The sequence below is a fragment of the Polyodon spathula genome, chromosome 11 (genome assembly GCF_017654505.1).
Source record: "Polyodon spathula isolate WHYD16114869_AA chromosome 11, ASM1765450v1, whole genome shotgun sequence".
Classification (NCBI taxonomy): domain Eukaryota; kingdom Metazoa; phylum Chordata; class Actinopteri; order Acipenseriformes; family Polyodontidae; genus Polyodon; species Polyodon spathula.
Genome location: NC_054544.1, coordinates 6,550,608 through 6,571,497, shown reverse-complemented (window position 1 = coordinate 6,571,497; position 20,890 = coordinate 6,550,608). Strand labels below are relative to the sequence as shown.

Below are 20,890 nucleotides of genomic sequence, written 5' to 3'. Positions count from 1 at the left end.
GCCTGTACTATAGTTAAACTATTGTATGGGGTGGGGGTTGTGGTATTAGTTTAGCTTCTTATTGAAGGTATTGATATATTCCACATTTTAATATCTCTTCTTTAGTAGCGAATGAAACAGAACTAGCTTTCTTTCGGAAGGAAGATTACGAAACCTCACAACCATGTGATGGTGAAAGGGACATTCATTCAGAACGGGTTTCAATTTTGTAATATTTAAGCTGAATTGATTCCCTTTATCCAGAGGCAATTAAGAAATTACTGTATTCAAACTAAGTAACATAACTGTGCCAAAAGTTGCCACGTTCTATGTGGTATAGGTTAACAGTTTATTTTGTTTTTAATTATGCAAAATGACTTAGCCTTGTTACACTGTTTCATCAACATCTTTCTTTGACCTGTGGTTATAAAATGCATCCACAGCTATTGAAGACCATCTATTTGTAGTTTTTTAAGGGTAAGTTTTTCATTTTATGTGGCTTTGTGTTGCTTCATGTTTCCAAACCATGACATGTCGATACCTCGGCTCACGTGTCTAATTCAAGATACTGGGCTGGAATCACTTCTACAGCTGCCTTTACTGTTGGGCTTGTGCTCCTGTGTCTGCTGGTCGTTTGCAGCATTTAAAGATAGTTTTTTCTTTTGCATGGAGAAGTGCTACAGCTGCAGGTCTACCTGAAGGTCTGCAAAACACTACTGCATCACAGCTTGCTTTTGAAGAGGTTTGATAGAACAAAAGTGCATGTCTCCTAAGAAATCTTTAATTTGATATTATTTCTCAATATATTTCCTGTGTGTTTACTTAATTCTTCTGTGCACTTGTATTGTTGTTATTGTAGCCTTGTTGACAGGCCATTTTAAGTCCAAGTTTTACCTCTCACCTTGATTGATTGATTGTCACTTACCCCCCTGTGAGCCAAAATTATTAAATAACTAAATATTACTATTCTTGAATATTTCCACAAACACTGGTAGAAATTTACTGGAGGTATTTAGGCTTTATTGGTATAATCATATTTTTGAATTGCCAACTCGTTTACTGAAAGACGACTGTCTACATTAACAACAGTTTGTAATTCATAATCCAAAAACACAACAGTTTTAGAAAAAAATTCTGTACTGCCAGACTTATAACAAGGTTCTCCATATATTTTATACAAAGTTAAGCATTCTTGATTTGATCGTGTGGATTTTCTTGAGATTATTGCTGGTAAATGCTTAATATATGCAAGATAAAAATCAAAGAAGAATGCCACACATTTAGGTGAACAATGCATGTATATAAAAATTAAAAAGCAAGTGGTTTGTAGCTGAAATGGCATGGTCAATAATTGACACTGTAGCTTGACATTAAAGCTCTGATTTGTATAATGAAACAATAACGAGTTATAACACAAACTGAAGTAATTTAAAATCCTTATATTGACTTTTGGAAATTCAAGGGAACCCTATTGTAATTCTTTGGGAAATCAATTGCATCCCCCCTGAACTGGTTCAACGAGGAAGGTTTGCTTCGTTTACTACCTTTGTAAGGGATTAGCAATATTCTGTCATGGAAGCTTGAGTTACGTAGCATTAAATTGCACAATGAATATGTAATATTTTTTGCCTTGCAGCATGGCGTACAGCAAAGTCATTTGAGTGTTTTTGACCTACATATCAAAGTTAATAAAGCAGACAGCCCAACTGCTACTTAAACTGACAGTTTTAGGGGAGACTACAAGCATGGTCTAGATTTGTTTTGCTGGGAGTAAAAAAAGAAGTGCTTGAAAACTGCTTTTGGGTTTTGCCAGCTGGGACTGCAGTAACAGTGTGTGTGTGTGTGTGTGTGTTTAGCACGCACTGTTTCTGTCACACATTGCTTGTGTCCTCATTGCTGAAGTCTTCATTGCAAAGACCTGACTCCTTGGATAACTGGAACCTGATAAGTCGTCCCTTTTCCCAACCTCTTCGGATCTGTGTCAGCCTTGTATTCACACAGGGTAACTGCAGGCACACTTTAAAAAGCAGGACAGCACAAGGCACAACCAAAGCAAGTGTGAATGTCGGAGGCAAGTAGAACTTGTAATGGCTTCCGTCAAAGGCTTTTTTCCACCCAAAGGTTAGTGTGTGGAGAGTAGCTATTACCAAGGCAGCGTATCCCAGTTTGGACTTAAAAAAAAAAAAAAAAATATAGAAATTTAATTCAACAATAATATAAATCATTCATAGCTTTAAAACAATCAGAATTCTAACATAAAACTATAAGACACTTTTAATCAAGCAGCATTCATTTCAAGTTTGCATTACCCCCCCACCCCCCCCCCACCACCGTTTCTGGAGACTGTTAACTTTGTTAAGCAAAAAAACTAAAATTGGTTGGAATGATGCAGCAGTTGAACAAGGCTGTGTACATTAGAATGTAATGTGGTGCAGGGAATCTTTCTGGTGATTTCTGCTTTGAAAGTGAAACATTAATACTATTCTCAAACCTGCTAAACAACTGGGATACTTGCTCATGGAGTTGTACGTGCAGTTTGTAAAAAATACATTCTGCTTTACTGTCATCTTTTTCCACAGTGAAAGCCCTAGGTATGACAGGCACTGCAGATTTCTTTGGCTTAAATCTGAAGGAGTACCAGTATGTGACTAATCCTATACTGGGAGGGTTAGCTGAGTGTAAATACCAAGAAAAGTTCAAAAGCAGCAAGAAAAACTAAATCCCTTATAAATGGAACCATTATTGCATGTACTCAATACAAACTACTTGTTTTTTGACAAAAACGATGACTAAGAAACTATATTGTATTTAGTATAGTATAATGCAGTCAAATTCTTCAGTTATTGACGGTCAGAATAAGAGGGTGTGTCAGTACATTTTGATCGAGGCGCTTCCGTAACACTTAAGTGGTTTGCATTTCTTAAATGGAAAAAAACATATAAGCTTATCTTACAGGGATGCTTAATGATCAACAGACTAATTAAAACTCACTTGAATGAAGCTAAACTCTCTCCAGTTGAGGGAATTCCCAACAGAGGGCAGTGAGGCGACTGCTAGCAGGGAAAGAGCAGCCAGAGCCAGGATTCCCAGCGAGATGTAAAGTTCCATCCTCCACACCTCCTCTTCCACCCAGGCGTTCTCTTCACCCTCCTTAACCTGCCAACAGAAACATCAAACTGTCACTTTTAGTCAACTATTTTGTATTTATTAATGTAGCCCAACGGTATAGGCATATTTGAGGTATAGAACTGAATTGCAGCTTGGTCTGTGCAAATTCTTGCTTGATTTTTTATTATTATTTTTTTATTTTATTTTACGGGCCCCAGTCTGCACTGCCACAAAGTTGCTAATCTTGATACAGACACCAGCACACTTTAAAATCATTCAAACCGTAGTGACACCCTAGTTAATCTACTGCTGCACTGATACAGAAGAGGAAAAAACTGACAATTTGAATATCCTTTACCACCAACCTCATCATGATTAATTAGGCTGTTAACCACTAATCGTGAGATGTCTGGCCCCACCCAACATGTGCTACTGGGTGTGGGTGAGGACGAGGATGAGGCAAGTGTTCACAAATAGAATGTTGCCAACTGTTTCTAATGCAAGACATCCACATAATTAGGTGATGCTGTGGAATGAATATATCTAGACGGCACTGGGAGCCTGAATAACAAAATATTAAAATAACCATGAATTAATTTATTTTAAATGTCTTGCAATAAAATAGCTGCAATTCCTCTTTTTGTCTTTTAATGATTAGCAGTATAAATTATAGATACCAAAATACAAAGTAGTTAACTTCTATTATTCTATACTGTTTTCGTTGGATTAAGGAGTTTATTATTTCTTTTTAGTTCTTTGCCATGTAATGATCTTTAAACATGTCATTAAAATTAAATTCCACAAGGGGGCATAGCATTGTCTTGATGGATTAAAAATAGACAATTCCTTTGTCAAATGTCCCATAAAGCAGATTAAAAATGAATGCACTGAGAGTCCCAAAGTGAGCAAAATGACCTCCGCGATTAGCAGCTCTGTTTTTAATGACATTTTAAGAAGTCAATGACAGCATTAACTAAAGGAGATTCCAGCAGCACATATACTACCAGTGTGCCTAATGAATTTTATCACAGGTTTATTGCTTCATTTAGAGAGCTATTAGGAGTTATAAAGAAATCATTGCATGTTCATTTGTGTAAACCTAGACTGAATCTCAATAGAAGCTGTACTATAAACACATTTTTTATTACATGTTACAGTTGAAATTGATGAGTTCTGTTAAATTCTGCTGGGTTTTATACTTCTATAATAAAAAGAAATTAAACTGCAGGGTCCTTCGACTGGTCTCCAAGGATATTTTGTGGAAGGGCTTTATAAAGACACCCTGCTAAAATGCTTGTCAACCTTTACCTGTCTAAAGGCTGCATTCAACAGCTGGTAGCGAGCAGATCTCCGCATTGGGAGGCACAGACTGTACACAGCATGCAGTGCAGCCGACAGAAAGCTCAGCAGGCCGATTTGCTTCCTGTGCTTCAGCCACTGGTCCAGCCAGTCTGGGAAGCGCCTGTACTTAGTGCCGTATCGTAGCTGCAGAAAGGCTGCCAGGATTCCAGGCAAGTAAACCAGGGAAAGCATTATATATGCCACACAGGGCAGCGTGACGTTAACAAGTTCAATTGGCATTTCATAAAAACAGTGCTCCCCCTTGGTTATGTAAGGATGGATCACCCTTCTGGTGAAGTTATAGGCATAAAAGAACACAAAGAGACCCAGGGAGAGCATCAGTGGGATCTTCCAGGGTGGGAAGAGGCGCAGAGGGATGTTTTCAATCTCTCTGGCAGACGAGAGTGAGCCCATATCCACAGGGATGAACCCCATATTCCGTGCAATCTGACACACTGTAGCTCTGGCCTCTCTGTTATCACTGCAGACCAGGACCTGTGGAGGAAAGAATCAGGTGTGTTTTTTTTTTTTTCAGCCCTTCTCTGAATTTGTTCCCTGTTTAGTGAATTTATCCTATGGTGGAATGCATACAATTACCTGCTTATTACCATCTTTTGGACCCGACTGCAAAGCCCAGGCTGATATAACGTTAAATCCCTTTACGACCATACATTTTGGGAACAGTGAGGCCAGGTACTCGGCATTTGATTCACGATGGTGGTTCACCTCTGTATTGTTACTGACGTCAACCAGTATTTTACCCTCAAGAGCCTCCTTTAGATCACACAGAGAGGAGTAGTGCTCCCGGAACACTGCCACAAAGATGACATCCGTCTTGTTTACAGCTTTTTCTTGTGTAGTTACTTCAGCTATAGCAGGAAACAGGGCTGCGCTTATTTTTGGATTCCGGCTCCCAACCACCACCTTAAACCCAGAGCACACAAGGCATGTCGCTAAAGAACGGGCAAAGTCTCCACTTCCCAATATCCCTACAGTCATACCGCTCAGCTCTGAGTAACTCTGTTCACTCTCAGACTTTCCTAACAGAGGTTTAGACATTTCTCCACGTGCGAGTCCGTTTCTAAAAGGAAAGAGAAAAAACAGTAGACTAGAAACATGGCATTCAACAATAGTGGTCCACAACAATGTGCAGCTGTATGATTAAAAAAAAGAAAAATTAAAAAGAAAAGTTAGGTTCATCTATAGCCACTCTTACTAAGGTTAGTTTTACCTTAGTAACCTACTGGATTTCCTCTACGTTTCATCTGTATTAACTTTTTGAAGAGAGCCATGTGTATTCATACTGACGGCGCACAGTTCATAACTGTAAGTTTTACAAGGTGATCTGTTCCGAGCAAGTCAGATAAACAGCTCTCCCGAAAAAGTTACTTACTATCAAAATCAGACAATAAGTAAATAATCATGTTCTAAAATAACCTCCAGGCAGTGTCAAAGGGACACTGTTGTAGAATTAATGTCAGTCACATATGCTTAAAAACAAACAAAAAAAAAAAGCCTGAACAAGGGAACCCCTTGGTTCCCACACCTTGCCTCATAAAAAATGTCTTGGAGGGACCACCCACTTTGAAAGCCTGGCAGCATTCCATCTTAAAGTCTGCCTGATATTTGGCCCCCTACATGAAATTGTGTAGTAGGCAGGAATTGATCAAGCACTTTACTGTACCTGAGCCATCAAGCATCAAGCACTTTCCTGTACCTGAGCCAATCTGATGTTGATCTGCACCCAACCAAACCAATTTTTCATTGGGCTTGTGTCAATTAAAACTGAAATGAAATGTGTTTTTGTAAGGGTGTTTGTGTGTGGTTTTTATTTTTTAAGTTAACTTCGTCCCAATAAACACATGTCATTAGCACTTTGTACTGTAAATAAAACAGTGTAGGGTTCTAGTTTTAACATAATGAATTTAGAAAATACAAAAGCTATAAACACCTTATTAATTAGCTCCTGTTATTGGCAAGCAGAAAACAGATAACATGCGGACAGCAAACAGATGGAAATGTCTCATATGCATTAATCCAGACAATCTCTCTCGAAGAACAACTGTTTTAATAATATCAGAGTCACAGTCTCTGTATATGCAGGGAGGAGAAAAGCAGTCAGTCAGAAATAACAATGCTTTCATGGCCATTAAATGCATTATTTGCAGTCTGTTTGGTTAATCGTATGTCTGGTTTGGGATTTCTAAAAATTAAACAACATTGGGTTTTCATGTTAAATATTAAATGCAAGACATTGGGTGGTATGTGGTAAATCATATTTCTGAGTTTGTAACTTTGTTTTCAGACTAATACAAAAAGATGCTAGTACTGTATTTCTTTCTACATTTTCAATGTTTTAGATGAGTTTTTGTATGCAGCCTAACATCGTCCCAAATCACTGTTCTGTTACCACTAACTTATTGTAGTGTGAACAGATTCAAATTGCATTACACAGCATCCTTTGAGAGCTGCAGTACACAGAGGGAAGCATTGTTCTGTGTTTTTTTTTTTTTTTTTTTACAAAATGAATTCAACAATCTCTTGGTACATTCAGTAGCCTTGACATGTCTGGACATAGTAGACCAACTAATCTCTCACGTTTTTCTACAACATCAATTAAAGTATTACAGTCTTAACTTTAGCAGAATCCTAAAAAAAAAAACCAAACAAAACAAATAAAATAAATAAAAAAAAACAAACATGTAGCTCCTTATTCTTTTTAAAAATTCTACCTACTAAATTGCAAATGTTTTGGAAAAGTACAAAACCACACAATTTCATCATAGAACATAGGGTTAATAAAAATATATTTTCAATCTTCTGCACAATTTAGTTTTCAATCTGGAAAAAAAACAAAAACAAAAAAAAAAGTGGGAGGCAAAATGCCTATACATTTTATAGTTACCACATTTTCTGTAATTCGTATTTTTTAGATACATTTCCACTGTTATGAGGTGATAAAAACTCCAGTTCACCAATTAATTTACAGATATTGCAGGCATTGAGTTAATTTTGATCTGTTGGCAGCGGCGATATTTAAAAAGTAATTATTACTGTTAACTGGCACATTACACATCTTTGTGATCTGTGGATGGATGGACAAGGAAACTGCATTATCAACCCATAACAGGACCCTGTCTTTCCAGGGCATGCGGTTAGCGGAGCACCTCAGAATAAGAGATTACAGAAATCAGTCTGACGCCGAAGTGACTTTTCTCCGGGACACGGCTGTTGCTAAAAAGATATAGCCAATGTAAATGTAAGTTTTAGTTTTTTTTTTTTTTTTTTGTAATTACTTTATCTTATTTGTTCATACCGATAAATAGAAATATGATCCCATTGCAGACAAATTCAAACATATTGAATGTTATAAGTAAATGAATATGCAATGTAACATGCACTAAAATGGGCACTGGTCATTAAATAAAGATCAATCCTAACCTTGTCTCCACAGCCCAAAAATAGCACAAGGTAAAACGCTACCAGTTAGAGAGTTAAGAGAACAGCGCTTTTGTTTCAAGAACTTTGTTTCCAATTTTACTCGAAACTTTTTTTAGCTGACGATTCCTGCCTTGATCTTTCGTTTCAAGTAAACTGAGCCTGCAAGCTAATCTAGAGTACACTTTGCCAAACGAGCCACAACCTAGAAAGAACAAATTATAGTTTAAAATAACTGCCAATTTAATTGTCTTTTAGAAAAAATGTTGTGTTTGTTTTTTTTTTTAATGTTTACTCACATAATTTCAGCAGCGCAGCGTGCTCACTCGGATCTTCTAAACAGTTGCGGTGACCTCGCTGCGCTCTGCCCACCCGAAGGTAGGCGGAGTGGCCTGGTACTGGATTACGGAACTCTAATCGTTGTAGTGCTGGCTGTAGATAAAATGGGCGTGCTTCTTGTGCTTATCTCATTTTCAAACACTTCTTGTCATTAACGACTAAACAACTGGTGATAAAAAAGATGATAAAAGCAAATATTCTGGCTACAAATATGCCGAAACAGAGTAACGTTGACATTAAAAAACTAAAATATAGTTTCCTTATGAATACAATTGGTGCATATAAAAAACAACAAAAACAAAACAAAACAAAAAAAAAACACAAACTTTTAGGATAATATCATCCAAAACACCAGTTTTCTACACTGCAGTATACATTGTAGTGTTGTTGTGTACATTATTTCAAGCAAAATTTGAGTAGACTATTTCAGTTAGTATTGGATTTTGCATGTTTAATAATGGATCATTTACTGCATTTTGTGTGTGTGTGTGTCTATATATATATATATATATATATATATATATATATATATATATATATATATATATATATATAACCAGTTTTATTCAAAATAAGCAAATGGTCGTTTTACGTGGTACCTGCTCAAAATGCCTCATGGACTACGAGTTTGGAGGCGACATGATGGAGAACACGATGTAGTTATCATTGGATCAAAACTAACACTAGCACTGAGGTGTAACAATTTTAATATATATATATATATATAAATATATATATGATATATATATATATATAATATATATATATATATAGTATATTTCCCACGACGACTAGAAAGTGACTTAATTTCAAGTGCGGAATTAAGTAAACACCAATAGTACTTTTGAACACGGTAAACTAGCGTTGTATAATGTACTGTCAGATACTGTCTGCAGTTTTAAACAATAGACACTAGTAGCAGGAACTTTTGTCACGTTGTCGTCGATTGACTTTTTCCGGTTCATAATTTAAATGTCACAGTCCCGCCTCCTAACTACGTTTGATTGGTGCTTCTGGTGTATATAAATAACCTATCCCGTTTTCAACCCATGCGATTGGTTTACATTTGGCAGAGGTAGGATGTTAATATGAGACGCTGATAAACAGGATTATGTTGAGAAGAGCTGGTGCTGATGTTTGCACCGTAGTTCAGTCAAGCAACATTTGATGCACTAGTCCAGAAAGACATGAAACAAAGTAACGATGTGTAACGAGAAGCAACAGTCTTACGATCTATTAGAAAAAGACAAGGTTACGATTATACCCGAATCTAAAGGGCCAAAATGCACCTCGCGTTGTGTGTGCGTTTCCACGTCTGCCCTGCTGCTGCTTCTCGGGTTTGCAATGGCAGCTCTAGCCGCTGGACCTCTACATGCTCAGTGTTCTGTTAAATGGTGGGTATTCGGCCCAGGTTAATATATTAACTCGTGTGCAATCATATCAGGAGGTTCGTGGATTGTAGTATGACTAAACTAGTTATAATAAACTGATAGTAGTCCCATATTACATGTTATGGTACATGTTGTACGAGTTATTAATACCCAATATAAATTGCTCTATATAAATTGCACAGTACGCAATTTTGTATGTATTTGATACGTTTTGTAATTATGATCCTCTTTCCAGGACTTTTACTGTGCCTTGCATGAACGTGTCATCTCTTCTGGTTGCTCAGGTCAATGAGTGGGAAAATGCGAAAAACCAAAAGTGTTTATATTCAGTAAGATTTGTACTATATTTTGAATGATCTTCATTTTTTTGTGAATTGTTTTTATTAATTTCACAGATAACACTATACATTCATATAACAATAATAAATGTCTGTTTTAGTAAGATAAGTTGATGCTTTATATATATATATATATACTATATATTCTATATATATATATATATATATATCCATATATTATATATCATATATATATAATCTCAGCTGTTCCTTGGGGGACATTACAAATTTAACTTGAATGGAACTTTTTGAAGCTTGTTTCAGTTGGTGATAGTGAACTATTGGCTACACACATGACTCCGCTTATGAAGTTTGTGGATGATATCAAGTTCACCTTTAATTCCAAGGAGAGGGATAACTGTGAAGTGTTGGTAAGAAAGACAGTTACTGTACTTTGTATGGAGGTAGACTAACAGTAGAAAATGAGCCAAAGTCTAAATAACCGCTTAGCCTGACCATGTGCTGTTTGTGTTTTTTTTTTTTAAACTAATCTGGTTTAATTAAAACACATACAATAAAAAAGAAATGGTGTTTAAGCGCATTGCAGTAAAACTGAAAAGAGAAGTTTAGTCTTGGTTTGACTTGTTATAATCCTAAAAAATCGCCCATAAGCCAAGTTTAGCTGTCCGAACTGGAAGTTCAAGAAAAGGAGAGGAGTCAGATGCAAAACCTGGGTACTACCCAGATGTAGCCAACTTGGGTTCTTTCTGCATGGTTTCTTCTAGAGCCATCTCTTGCCTGCCACCCATAACCCTAGTTTTGACACTGTTTATTGTATATGTTTAAATTATAAGCAGAGTACTCCTTTATCTCTCCAGGGTCAGTCAGTTTCCCGAAGCTGGTATGCTATTTTAGACTCTGGAACAAATTACCACAACATGTACAACCTTGTGAATGGTAAGACAGCTGGATGTTGTTTTCTTATTCACAACAAACCTGTAACTTTTTAAAACAAAAGACCAAGTTGAAAGGGAGAACAAAGTTTTGAAGCTGTGATATGAATAGTATTAAACGGGTTCTTGCTCTGTGTGGGTTCCATACCTACTGTACTACTGAGGGGGCTTAGTCACCAGGACCTTGTTAACTTCAGCCATTGCAATGGATAAAGTAGTGAGTAATAATAATAAACTAGTCACAGTATTTGAGCATTTATTTTATGGCATTTCTTCAGACATCATTCAGACAAGCATAATCCCAGGTGCTGCTAATTTGCTAAACTGAATATTAGATGAGAAAATAGTATTGAAGCCCCCTGGGCATTAGTGACTCTTGAAAGCATTCCTCCTCTGCACTTGTGGCATTGCTATTGGCCTTAACCTGCTGTGGGTTAGCATGTCGCTCAAACAAAAATACATTATTAAAGCAACCTCATTAACTGCTGTGCACTTGAAAATCAAGATTTGTGTAAAATGTATTCTTTTCAAACTAATGCAAATTTCATTTGAGGTTACTTGAGCTATGCTTTTTCTGGTGTTTCACAACATCTCTCCCTAGCAAACAATTTTAATGTCCCTAAATGCATGGTTTCCCTGGCTCATTGTGCAGTATATTTAAATCATTAATACTAGTTCTGCAAAAACCTTTAGTTCGAACATAGCACAATGACATTGGATACAGCATTTAAACTTAATGACCTTCAGATGCACCAGTCAGTAGGTCCAAGTGGCAGTTGATTTAAGCCATGTGATTCTTCAAAATGATGCACAGTATGGATAGCTGTTTCTTGTATTACACATGGAATAATTACTGTGAATTACGGGTGTTTGTTTTAAATGTTATGATTTAAAACGTTAAAAATGAATGTCATACAATAGATGTTTAAGTGCAGCATGGGAAAGGGAGTTTTGTGAATTGAGCCAGAACTCATTTAAGATTAGAGAGTGGGTTGCAGAAGCTAGGTACAAAATAATAAAAAAAAACTTTGATTTTAATTCTTTCCACAGGTAGTGGTCTCAGGTTAACTCCTGGATTCAACGAATATACCAGTGATTCAAACTGCACACAGTACTCCACTGCAAAGCTTAATTTGGATGAGTAAACCTTGTATTTTGAATAATGTCAATTTTTGTAGTTTTACTGCTGAAAACAGTAATGAAATACATTTGTAAAATGGAATAAAGTTCTGTTATCAGTATCCAAGGTCTGTTTTCTTTTTGATTCATTAATTGAAGGTATGAATCAAACACTAAACAGTACAGGTAATATTGAGTAGAGACCAGTGTCTGGCATTTTTTTAAATTGGATTTCATTTGGATTTCCATACTATTGCAGATAACAGTGCATGACTGTATTAGCATAATGATAAAAATACAGTAATGCAACAAAGAAAAGATATTAAATCAGGGGTTGAAAGGCACTATGAGGGTAAAATCATGTGTTATTTTGGCCCGAGTTGAAACTGAAAATTATTAAATAAAGCGAAAAGGGAAGTATGACTCCAGGTCAAATCCCGTCAACACTTTTTCATCAGTTTGCCTTTGCTGAATGTAGATTAAAACCTCTAGTGGTTACAGCTGTATGTTTTATTGATGGGTAAATTAGGAGAATACAAACACGGAGTTAAGTGTGTTTTGTCTAAGATATGGAGGCAGCTGGTAGAGTACATTCAACAAATCTGCCATTACAAGTGGTTCCTTTTTAATAAACATTTGCTGTATTCTATGTCAGACTGCTTACCGTAAGGAATTTTTGTAATCCCTTCACATTGGGCTTGCAGTCTTAAAACTGTAAAATGGCTTGACAGATATCATAATACATAGCAAATGCATCTGCAACAAATCTACATTGAATCTCAATAGGTAAAACCATTCATGGTAGACTGCTGGCCAAACTGCTTCAGTGAACCTATGAACTCTCTCGTGTTTATCAAACACTAATAATAAAAAATGTTAAGTGGAATTGAGCTTCTCCACATCAGACCCTCTTTGGAATGGATGTTTAAATCTTTGAGTTGCAATAAAGATGTAAATGGAGAGACCATGTTTAAAGACCAAAAAACAGCTGTTAAATTATTGTATCTTCTGGTCAAGTGGATTATTGGGTATGACAACCATTGATTTTGTCATTTCTCTTCCTGAGGAAAATCTAATATTGTTCAGCTAGTACTGGCCCCCCCAATAAATAATAAAAATGCCAAGGATGAAGGCAAACCTGATCATTGAGCAGTGAGCCCTGGAAAAGAGCGAAGAAGTGACTTGAGCCCTGTTGCAGTGTCGTGGGCAGACCTGTGGAGACAGCAGTTTGTGGATTTAAAGACTTTAGAGAAAGGCAGAGGAATAGTACTTGGCAATCAGCCACTGTTAATGCAGTTTCCTCTATGTTTCAGTGTTGTGAATGGATGCAAGCTTTCAACCCAATGTCTTCTGTTGAAACACAATTGCAGATGCATTCACTGTGAAGCTCACTTTGAAATGTGCAAATGCACTGTGTACTTAGAATCGAATGCACAAGTTTTAATGTTAAAATAGATTAATGATAACTAGCCATAAGTGTCTTTTTGGATCAATTCATAGTTAAATTCAATCCTTTCAAATAGGTGAGATGGTGTGGAAGTGTCAAAGCAGTGTATGTGTTTAATGAACTTTCAAATATAAAACAAAAAAAATGGACCATCGATGTTCCCCGGGTGGTGTATCGCAACTCAATATGTAACAAATAAGGCATCAATAATTCCTCCTGTCCTGTGTACAGATTTAACATTTAAGGTCTAATTTGTCTTAGATACGTATCACCTACCATTGTAAAATGAACAAAGAAAGGCATGTCTTTTTTACTATGAAATGGCACCTAAATTAAAAAATTTAGATCTGAGTGTTTGCGTAGGCAACCTGTTATTGTTTACAAGAGAGAAGTGTACATGATATTTCAGATTGTACATGCTGACTGTTTTCCCAGAGGTCAGACGAGGCCTGAGGCTTGCTAGGGGAGTTTTCTTTCATTGGTATTTAGGGCATGAGAGCCTTATGTTGAGCAGTTCCCTGTGACATGGTCCACAAGGGCATGAAGAGCACCATGGATATCTTACTGTGAAGATATCAGAAGAGAGGAAGAGAGATCTGGCCGTTGACTTCAGTAACAGCAGGACGTGGTTTCCAGTAGGTATTTAACCTGTAGTAGTGCACTTAAAAAAGATTACAGAGGAATATTCTAAACATCTGCTGGAAGAGGAACAGGGAGAGCATGATAGTTGTCTTGAGAGCCTGTGGTACATTAGATGCCGTGGAGTAGCTTTGGCTGTGCTCTGAAGGCAACACATAGAACGGTTGATACCCTACACTTTTGTACATTTAAGGGGCATGCACATGTGACAAGTAGCATTGTGTAATGGGTGGTGTTGTGTGATGCACTTTGGTGTCCTTGGTTGCAAAAAGTAGCAATAGTTAAAAGGGAATAATCATACCATTTTAAGAGAAACTATTTGCAATCCATGAAATGATAGGTGATCACTTTTTTTAATTTAGTAGTTGCCAGTTGTTTTTATTATTTTCGCCCCAATTTGGAATAGCCAATTATTTTTAGGCTCAACTCCCCCTACCACCCGTTTACTGACTCAGGAGGACGAAGACGAACACACGCTGTCCTCCAAAGCATGTGCTGTCAGCCGACTGCTTCTTTTACAGACTGCAGGCCCAACATGCATCCACCTCACAGCTACAGTGTCAGAGGACAACACAGCTCTGGGCAGCTTACAGGCAAGCCTGCAGGTGCCTGGCCAGACTACAGGGGTTGTTGGTGAATGGTGAGCCGAGGACACCCTTGCCAACTTAGACGCTGTGCTGCCCCCTGGGAGCTCCCATCCATGGTCAGCAGTGGAATAGCCTGGACTCGAACCGCCAATGTCCAGGCTATAGGGCGCATCTTGCACTCCACACAAAGCGTATTTACTGTACGCGCCACTCAGAAGCCCCCTTAGGTGATCGCTTTTTGATCTAAAAGGAAAAAAAAAAGATTTTTGTTCTGCTAAGCAGCTGTGGTGAATTTGGATTTAATAATAGCAGCTGAAATTGTTGTGGGCTGACTCATGCTAGGATACAGAATGATATAGTAGTCATGAATAACATACTCCACGCTGAATCCCTTTGAACTTGAAAGAAAAGGCTGTTTTTGTTAAAGGAATGCAGATGCAATGAGACCAACTTAGCAATTTACTATCTGTCTCCCTCCTGGCACTACCCCTGATGTTTACCAAGCAAAAAGTTGCTCAAAACATTGTGTAAACAGAGGAGCTTTGATATTAACCTGTTTAGACAAGCAGGTCGTCCTTCTGCTAAATTCTGTTAGCCAACATAGGTACTTTTAATATCAAACTGTTGTTCACATTTTAAAGCAAAGATATTTTCTATTAAATAATGTGCTATACTGCCAGCAAATATGTTTGTTGTGAGCTTTTACTTGGTTTGTTTTAGATATTTCTTACTGCATTTTCTTACTGTATTTTCTTGCTCTAATTCAATATATAACATTACTAGATAAGTTTTTCATGTCAATTTCATCCTCAGTTTCTTTTTCAAACAATTATTGTTATACATTTTGTTCCATCTAATTAAAAAAAAAAAGAAAAGAAAAAAGAATATTAAAACATTTGATCTAAACATTGCTGTCCTAATCCTCATTCTCCCCTTTCAATGCTGTGTCATTTTTGGAAGCCTACTTTTCAGTTTAATGGTTTTTGTGTGATAGCTCATACATATAATAGATTGTAATGCCCCTTTGTAGGAATTTTGATGTTCTATACAGCCATTAACCAAGCTAATTATTTAAGGGTCATTCCCAGAGCTTTGTGAAGCTGCTCAAAAGTAATTGCTATCAATTGCACTTGTGACAGGGCGATAGGGGAGGCCGGCCCACATGTCCTTACGTATGTAGATCAACACCCTGTTTATCCATTTGTGATGAAACTTATTAAGGGCTGTGGATTGTATCATAATCTGTGGGTGTGTGGTGGCTGTCTGGGGCTCTTCTCAGATTATGTAAAAACAGGGATTAACATTCTGATCAATGTGAATCACAAATTACTTGTTGACACTTTGTAATAAAGTATCAGAGCAAATAGTTTAAATGTGTCCAATTATTTTTAGGAGTGATGCAATACAATTGTACTAAAGGCACAGGCTCTGTACTTGAAAAAACATCAACCCTTTGGGAAGTTTGTTATTGTATACCAGTATTTTTGAAAAATACCACTTGAAATATAAATGTTGTCTCTAATTGGCGCTTTTCTTAACACTAAGAGTTTTTTTCCACCAGCTTCAGCAAGCCCTGGAGAAAGTTCATGACCTACTTGACAAATTCAGTGCAATAGTCCTCCTTTAACTGGCCTTGAGTAGTGTATCCAGCTCCAGCAACAGCCATAAATCCATCACTGCTATTAAACCCACGTGCTAATGGCTGGGGCTGCTGTAGCTTGCTAGAGTGAGGCAGGCTATGATATCTGGTGGGGCTACTCTGGAATAACTGCTAACTTGTGGCTTTTTTCACTTAACCTGGAAATTATTTTATTAAAAATAACAATGAAAATGTATTTGCCTGTTTCCCCAACTGCTACAGAAAGGGGATAATTAAAGGAAACTAAATGACAGCATTTTGGTTGAAAAGGCACAGTTTGAAACATTTTCCAAATCAAATCTAACATTGAAGGCAGCTTCTTCTGAGAAGGCAGCAATAAATACAGCTTAACTAGCATTGCTAAAGCTTTGTGAAAATTCCCAGGCCTTGTAACATTATCTACAAAAAACCAAGACAAACGCATGCATTTTCAAAACTCTGTGTTTGAACCGTGTGATTGAACTGGGATTTCAAATGTCACAGGGAAATTAGTTCCACAAAATACCCTCTTTTATGCTGACATATAACATGGCCAGTGGAAGCATATACTAGAATCGTCCTAATATGAGATTCTTATATTTTTACATCTTATATGTTTTCCAATTTTTTTTTTTTTAAGCTTTTAATATTTGAACATTTCAAGCCAGTGGATGGCAAGCTAAATGAGGATAGCTATACATTATCAAGACTATGGTAGCTGTAAGCCAGGAACATACTTTTTGGCATTCATGCTAATCTTTTAAAGGTCATTTTTCAAGCTTTTTTTTTTTTTTAATGTAGACTGAAATGTAATGTGTAAGCAATAGAATGTTCACGTGGCTCCGCCTCCATACTGAACACAGTGCAGTTGGTAGAAAAATTGTAATAACTTAATGGATTGACTTTTGACTCCCTGCTGCAATATCTTACTAAAAAAAATAAAACTAGCAAAACAATGCAGTGAACTTCCTTGAAGATTAATTAAATTACAAGTTTTTAAAAACCTCACAAGTTAATATACATGACTGTTATTTAAAGACAAATGGCTAATATCATATGTAATTAACATAAGTGTCAATATAGTGGAGGTGTCCATATGCCACATGTTTATATGTTTTTTAATTACATTGTCAGGTCTAGGGAAGTAATCACACAGACAATCTAAGAGGAACAAAGCAAAAAAGACAATACCTAAATATAATACAGTACATTTAAAAGAAACTTATCCAAAGAATGAAATCATATCCTTCAGGCTTGTATGTTTTTCCCTGGCTATCTATATTTGCCTGCACACTGTGATCAGATACAGATTGCCCAGTGCACATGTCATTGTAAATTACAGCTGCAATACTGATCTGGCCACCATTTGTCACTGTTTCTCCCACTTTTAAAAGGGGAAATTCAATTCCAAAAATGAGGGAGGCACCATTGGGCCAATTTCAACCTATAGAAAAAATGCAATAAAAACAAAAATACTTACAAGCGGAATCTTACAGCAGCTTCCCAAGAAATTCGAAGAAGCAACTTTTTTGCTGATACAGTGTTTGTTTAGCCCTGTGTTTGTAAATGATAAATTAGTGTCACTTATAGTTTACTCTGCGGAATGTTAAGGCAGAAATTCAACCAATCATTATGAAGTGTTACTCTGTGGAATGATAAGGCAGGAGTTCAACCAATCATTATGAAGTGTTACTCTATGTAATTTTAAGGTAGGAATTCAACCAATCATTATGAAGTGGCCCGGTCTTGCTGTTCTACCAGTTTCAGGGTGTCATTTTTTATTGTTGCAAAGGGGCTTGGTTTGTAGGCTGATGTTCCCAGTTTGTGTCAGCCATACAGTTTCTTCGACATCTCCAGCTGTTTTATGTTGTTTCTTTCTAAAACCACAACCAATACCCCTGTTATAGTGCTGGAATGCTTCAAGTTCTGGTGATGTGAATTGCCAAAATGAAATATATAATTCAGTAATTAAAATGAACTTCATATTTTCATGATTAAATGTAACTTACTGTTTAATAAACATGATACTGAAACCTTTCAGATTAGATTACAATAAGGTCTTATTGTATCTAGGGGCTGGTCCTTATATTTCCCATCCTTTCAGATACATGCAATTTTATGAAAATTAAATACTCCCTTTACCTCATGGAGTGGGCTCCCCTAGTCTGCAGAAATAAAAAAAAACTATTGCAAATAGTATTTGTTGCTTTCTTTAACAGAAACCACATGGTAAACTTGAGTACATAACTCATTAGGTATAATAAGAAATAACGGTTTCTGGCAAAATTGTCATTATTAATTTTCACTGAAGAGAACTCCATACTGCTTCTCTCATGCTTGATTTTTATATATTTCAGAGAATTTTCTCAATAGAATCCCTTTCACTCCCTTTGATTCTGTTATATACTATGAACCCCCAGAAAAATATGCTGTGATTTATTTTTCTTCTACTTCTCTGAATAAATCCTAAAGTTAGCAATTGGAAGTAAGCTACCTGGTTAGCTCCTTGGATAATTTATTTGCCGAGTGAATCCAGGGATTTTGATGCAGTGTCTTGTTATTTTGGGATTACTGAATGTTTATTTTAGAAAAGGTTCATATGGTTTTGTCTTTTCAATTCAATTTTATTTTTATATAGTGTCTTTTGCAACAGGTCGCCACAAAGCGCTTTGCAAAGACAAAAACAATCCATATTACTGAACAACAGTAGTCATTTAAACAAAAAGAACAGAATAAAAACAAAACAGAATATATAACATGTATTATAAAAATATGACTTTAATCTAGATACAAATAAATAAATAAAATAAAATAAAAACAGTGGGAACAATATGGGGCAGGAGAGTATCAGCTCATCTGGATGAAAATACCAGACTATAGAAACTGTTTTTTAGTCTAGACTTAAAGACATTGACTAAAAGGGCTTCTCTAATTGTGATGGGCAAGTAATTTCATAATTAGGTGCCATATAGCTAAAAGATCTACCACATGAAGTTTTTTTTTCTTCTTAATAATAGGTACAGACAGTAGGCCAGCATCCAATGATCGGAGTGGGAGATTGGGGACATACAGTTCCAAAAGACCTTTAAGGTATGGAAGTGTGAGACCATCTAAAGCCTTATAAGTTAGCAGCAACAACTTAAAATCTATTCTAAAACTAACTGGTAGCCAATGCAAAGATGACAGCACCGGAGCGATATGCTCTTGCCTCTTGACCCGAGTTAAAGTTTTAGCAGCAGCATTTTGTACAAGTTGAAGGCGAGAAATTGACTATTGCATTAGTCAATCCTAGAGGATATAAAAGCATACATTAAACTCTATGCATCCTGCCTGGAAAGAATATCTCTCTGTTTTGCAATGTGCAAAATATTTGGATCCAAACTGGGCCTTGTGTACACAACACACCTTTGGAGGCCTGGGTTCAAATCAGATTGGTAAGTCACATTTTACAGCAAACATTTCTTTTCACTTCAAAAATAGAAAATAATATGTGGTACATGCTAGGCTATAAAAAGAATGCAAGACACCCAGGTCGTCTGTTCCACTCGCACTGCCTAGGCTGTTTCACCTCAGCAGTGTTGCTGGGATCAAAGTATCACTGTTTCTTAGAACAGAAAACTTAATCTCATCTTAATTTCTAGTAGATTGTGAGCCACATCACCGAACCATCTTGACAAAATTCAGTCATTGCTGTTAACAACATGATTCCACGAGCAATGTGAACTATGGACTTGCTGTTCCTAATGAAAACAGTTTGGTTCTTAACTTTTTTATTTATTTTTTTTTACCTTAGTTCAGTATGTTCAAATTTAATTCAGTATGTTCAAATTTAATTTGAGAGATAAGCTGTTGATTCCAGATCCTTTACTGTAGGTCACATGGTCTGAGTACAACTAGACCACTGGAGCGAATCTGAACTCCAATACATGAAGGCACAAGGAAGCAACAACAACTTTTCAACTTTAGTGCTATATTACAAATATCTGCGTATTTCAAATTTAAGAAATACAATACATATGGAGAACCAAAATATATTCAGCAGAAAACAAGGGGACCAGCGACTGGCCATCTTCTTTGGTATTTGTGGCCCCAGTGTGCTTTAGGAAACTAGGTTTGTCAAAAAACAAATAATAATAATAAAACCATTTATGTACTGTCTGACTTAAGTAATGAATTACAATTTGATATTATATGTGTGTATATATACAGTATATATACACACACACACAAACAATTGATGTTGTTACATTGTAGCATCATATAGGTTTCATCTTTTCTGTACATAAAGAGAATTTACAGCATAGAAGAAAGATGTGATTCCAAGCAGTATGACTGTTCACCATACCTTACAAACCTATAGGATCCAATAAAATAAATGTGAAATCACTTGTAAATATGTTATGCAAAGGATATGAAGATCAAACTTAGCACACTGGTCATAGCAGCAATATACTCTCTCTCTCTCTCTCTCTCTCTCTCTCTCTCTCTCTCTCTCTCTCTCTCTCTCTCTCTCGCTCTATACATTCTTCTTTAGAGCGTTTTTTTTTTTTTAAATGCACGACAGCAACTAATAAGAGTTTACATTTCCACTCTATTGATAAGCATAAATATAATGTTATGCCTCTAAAATACTCAACAAAAAATGCCGGAAGG

General features: G+C 36.4%; 1 protein-coding gene across 1 annotated transcript; it reads right to left on the bottom strand.

Annotated features, from left to right (window-relative positions):
* Window positions 1-977: 977 nt before the first annotated feature.
* On the bottom strand, window positions 978-8,436 carry LOC121323365 (metalloreductase STEAP3-like). Its single transcript, XM_041264394.1, has 5 exons — window positions 8,166-8,436; window positions 5,026-5,509; window positions 4,396-4,923; window positions 2,971-3,135; window positions 978-2,150 (listed from the first exon to the last, which is right to left on the bottom strand). The coding sequence occupies exons 2-5, from the start codon at window positions 5,485-5,487 to the stop codon at window positions 1,851-1,853; spliced, it is 1,455 nt and encodes a 484-aa protein (XP_041120328.1). The 5' UTR covers window positions 5,488-5,509; window positions 8,166-8,436; the 3' UTR covers window positions 978-1,850.
* Between the last annotated feature and the right edge of the window lie 12,454 nt (window positions 8,437-20,890).

Excerpts from the sequence above, each read along its gene's own strand:
- LOC121323365 (XM_041264394.1), bottom strand. The coding sequence starts at position 5,487 with ATGTCTAAACCTCTGTTAGGAAAGTCTGAGAGTGAACAGAGTTACTCA. Across the intron at positions 3,136-4,395 it reads TGAATGCAGCCTTTAGACAG|GTTAAGGAGGGTGAAGAGAA; the intron begins GTAAAGGTTGAC and ends TTCTGTTGGCAG. Across the intron at positions 2,151-2,970 it reads GAGAGTTTAGCTTCATTCAA|TCCAAACTGGGATACGCTGC; the intron begins GTGAGTTTTAAT and ends TTTTTTTTTAAG.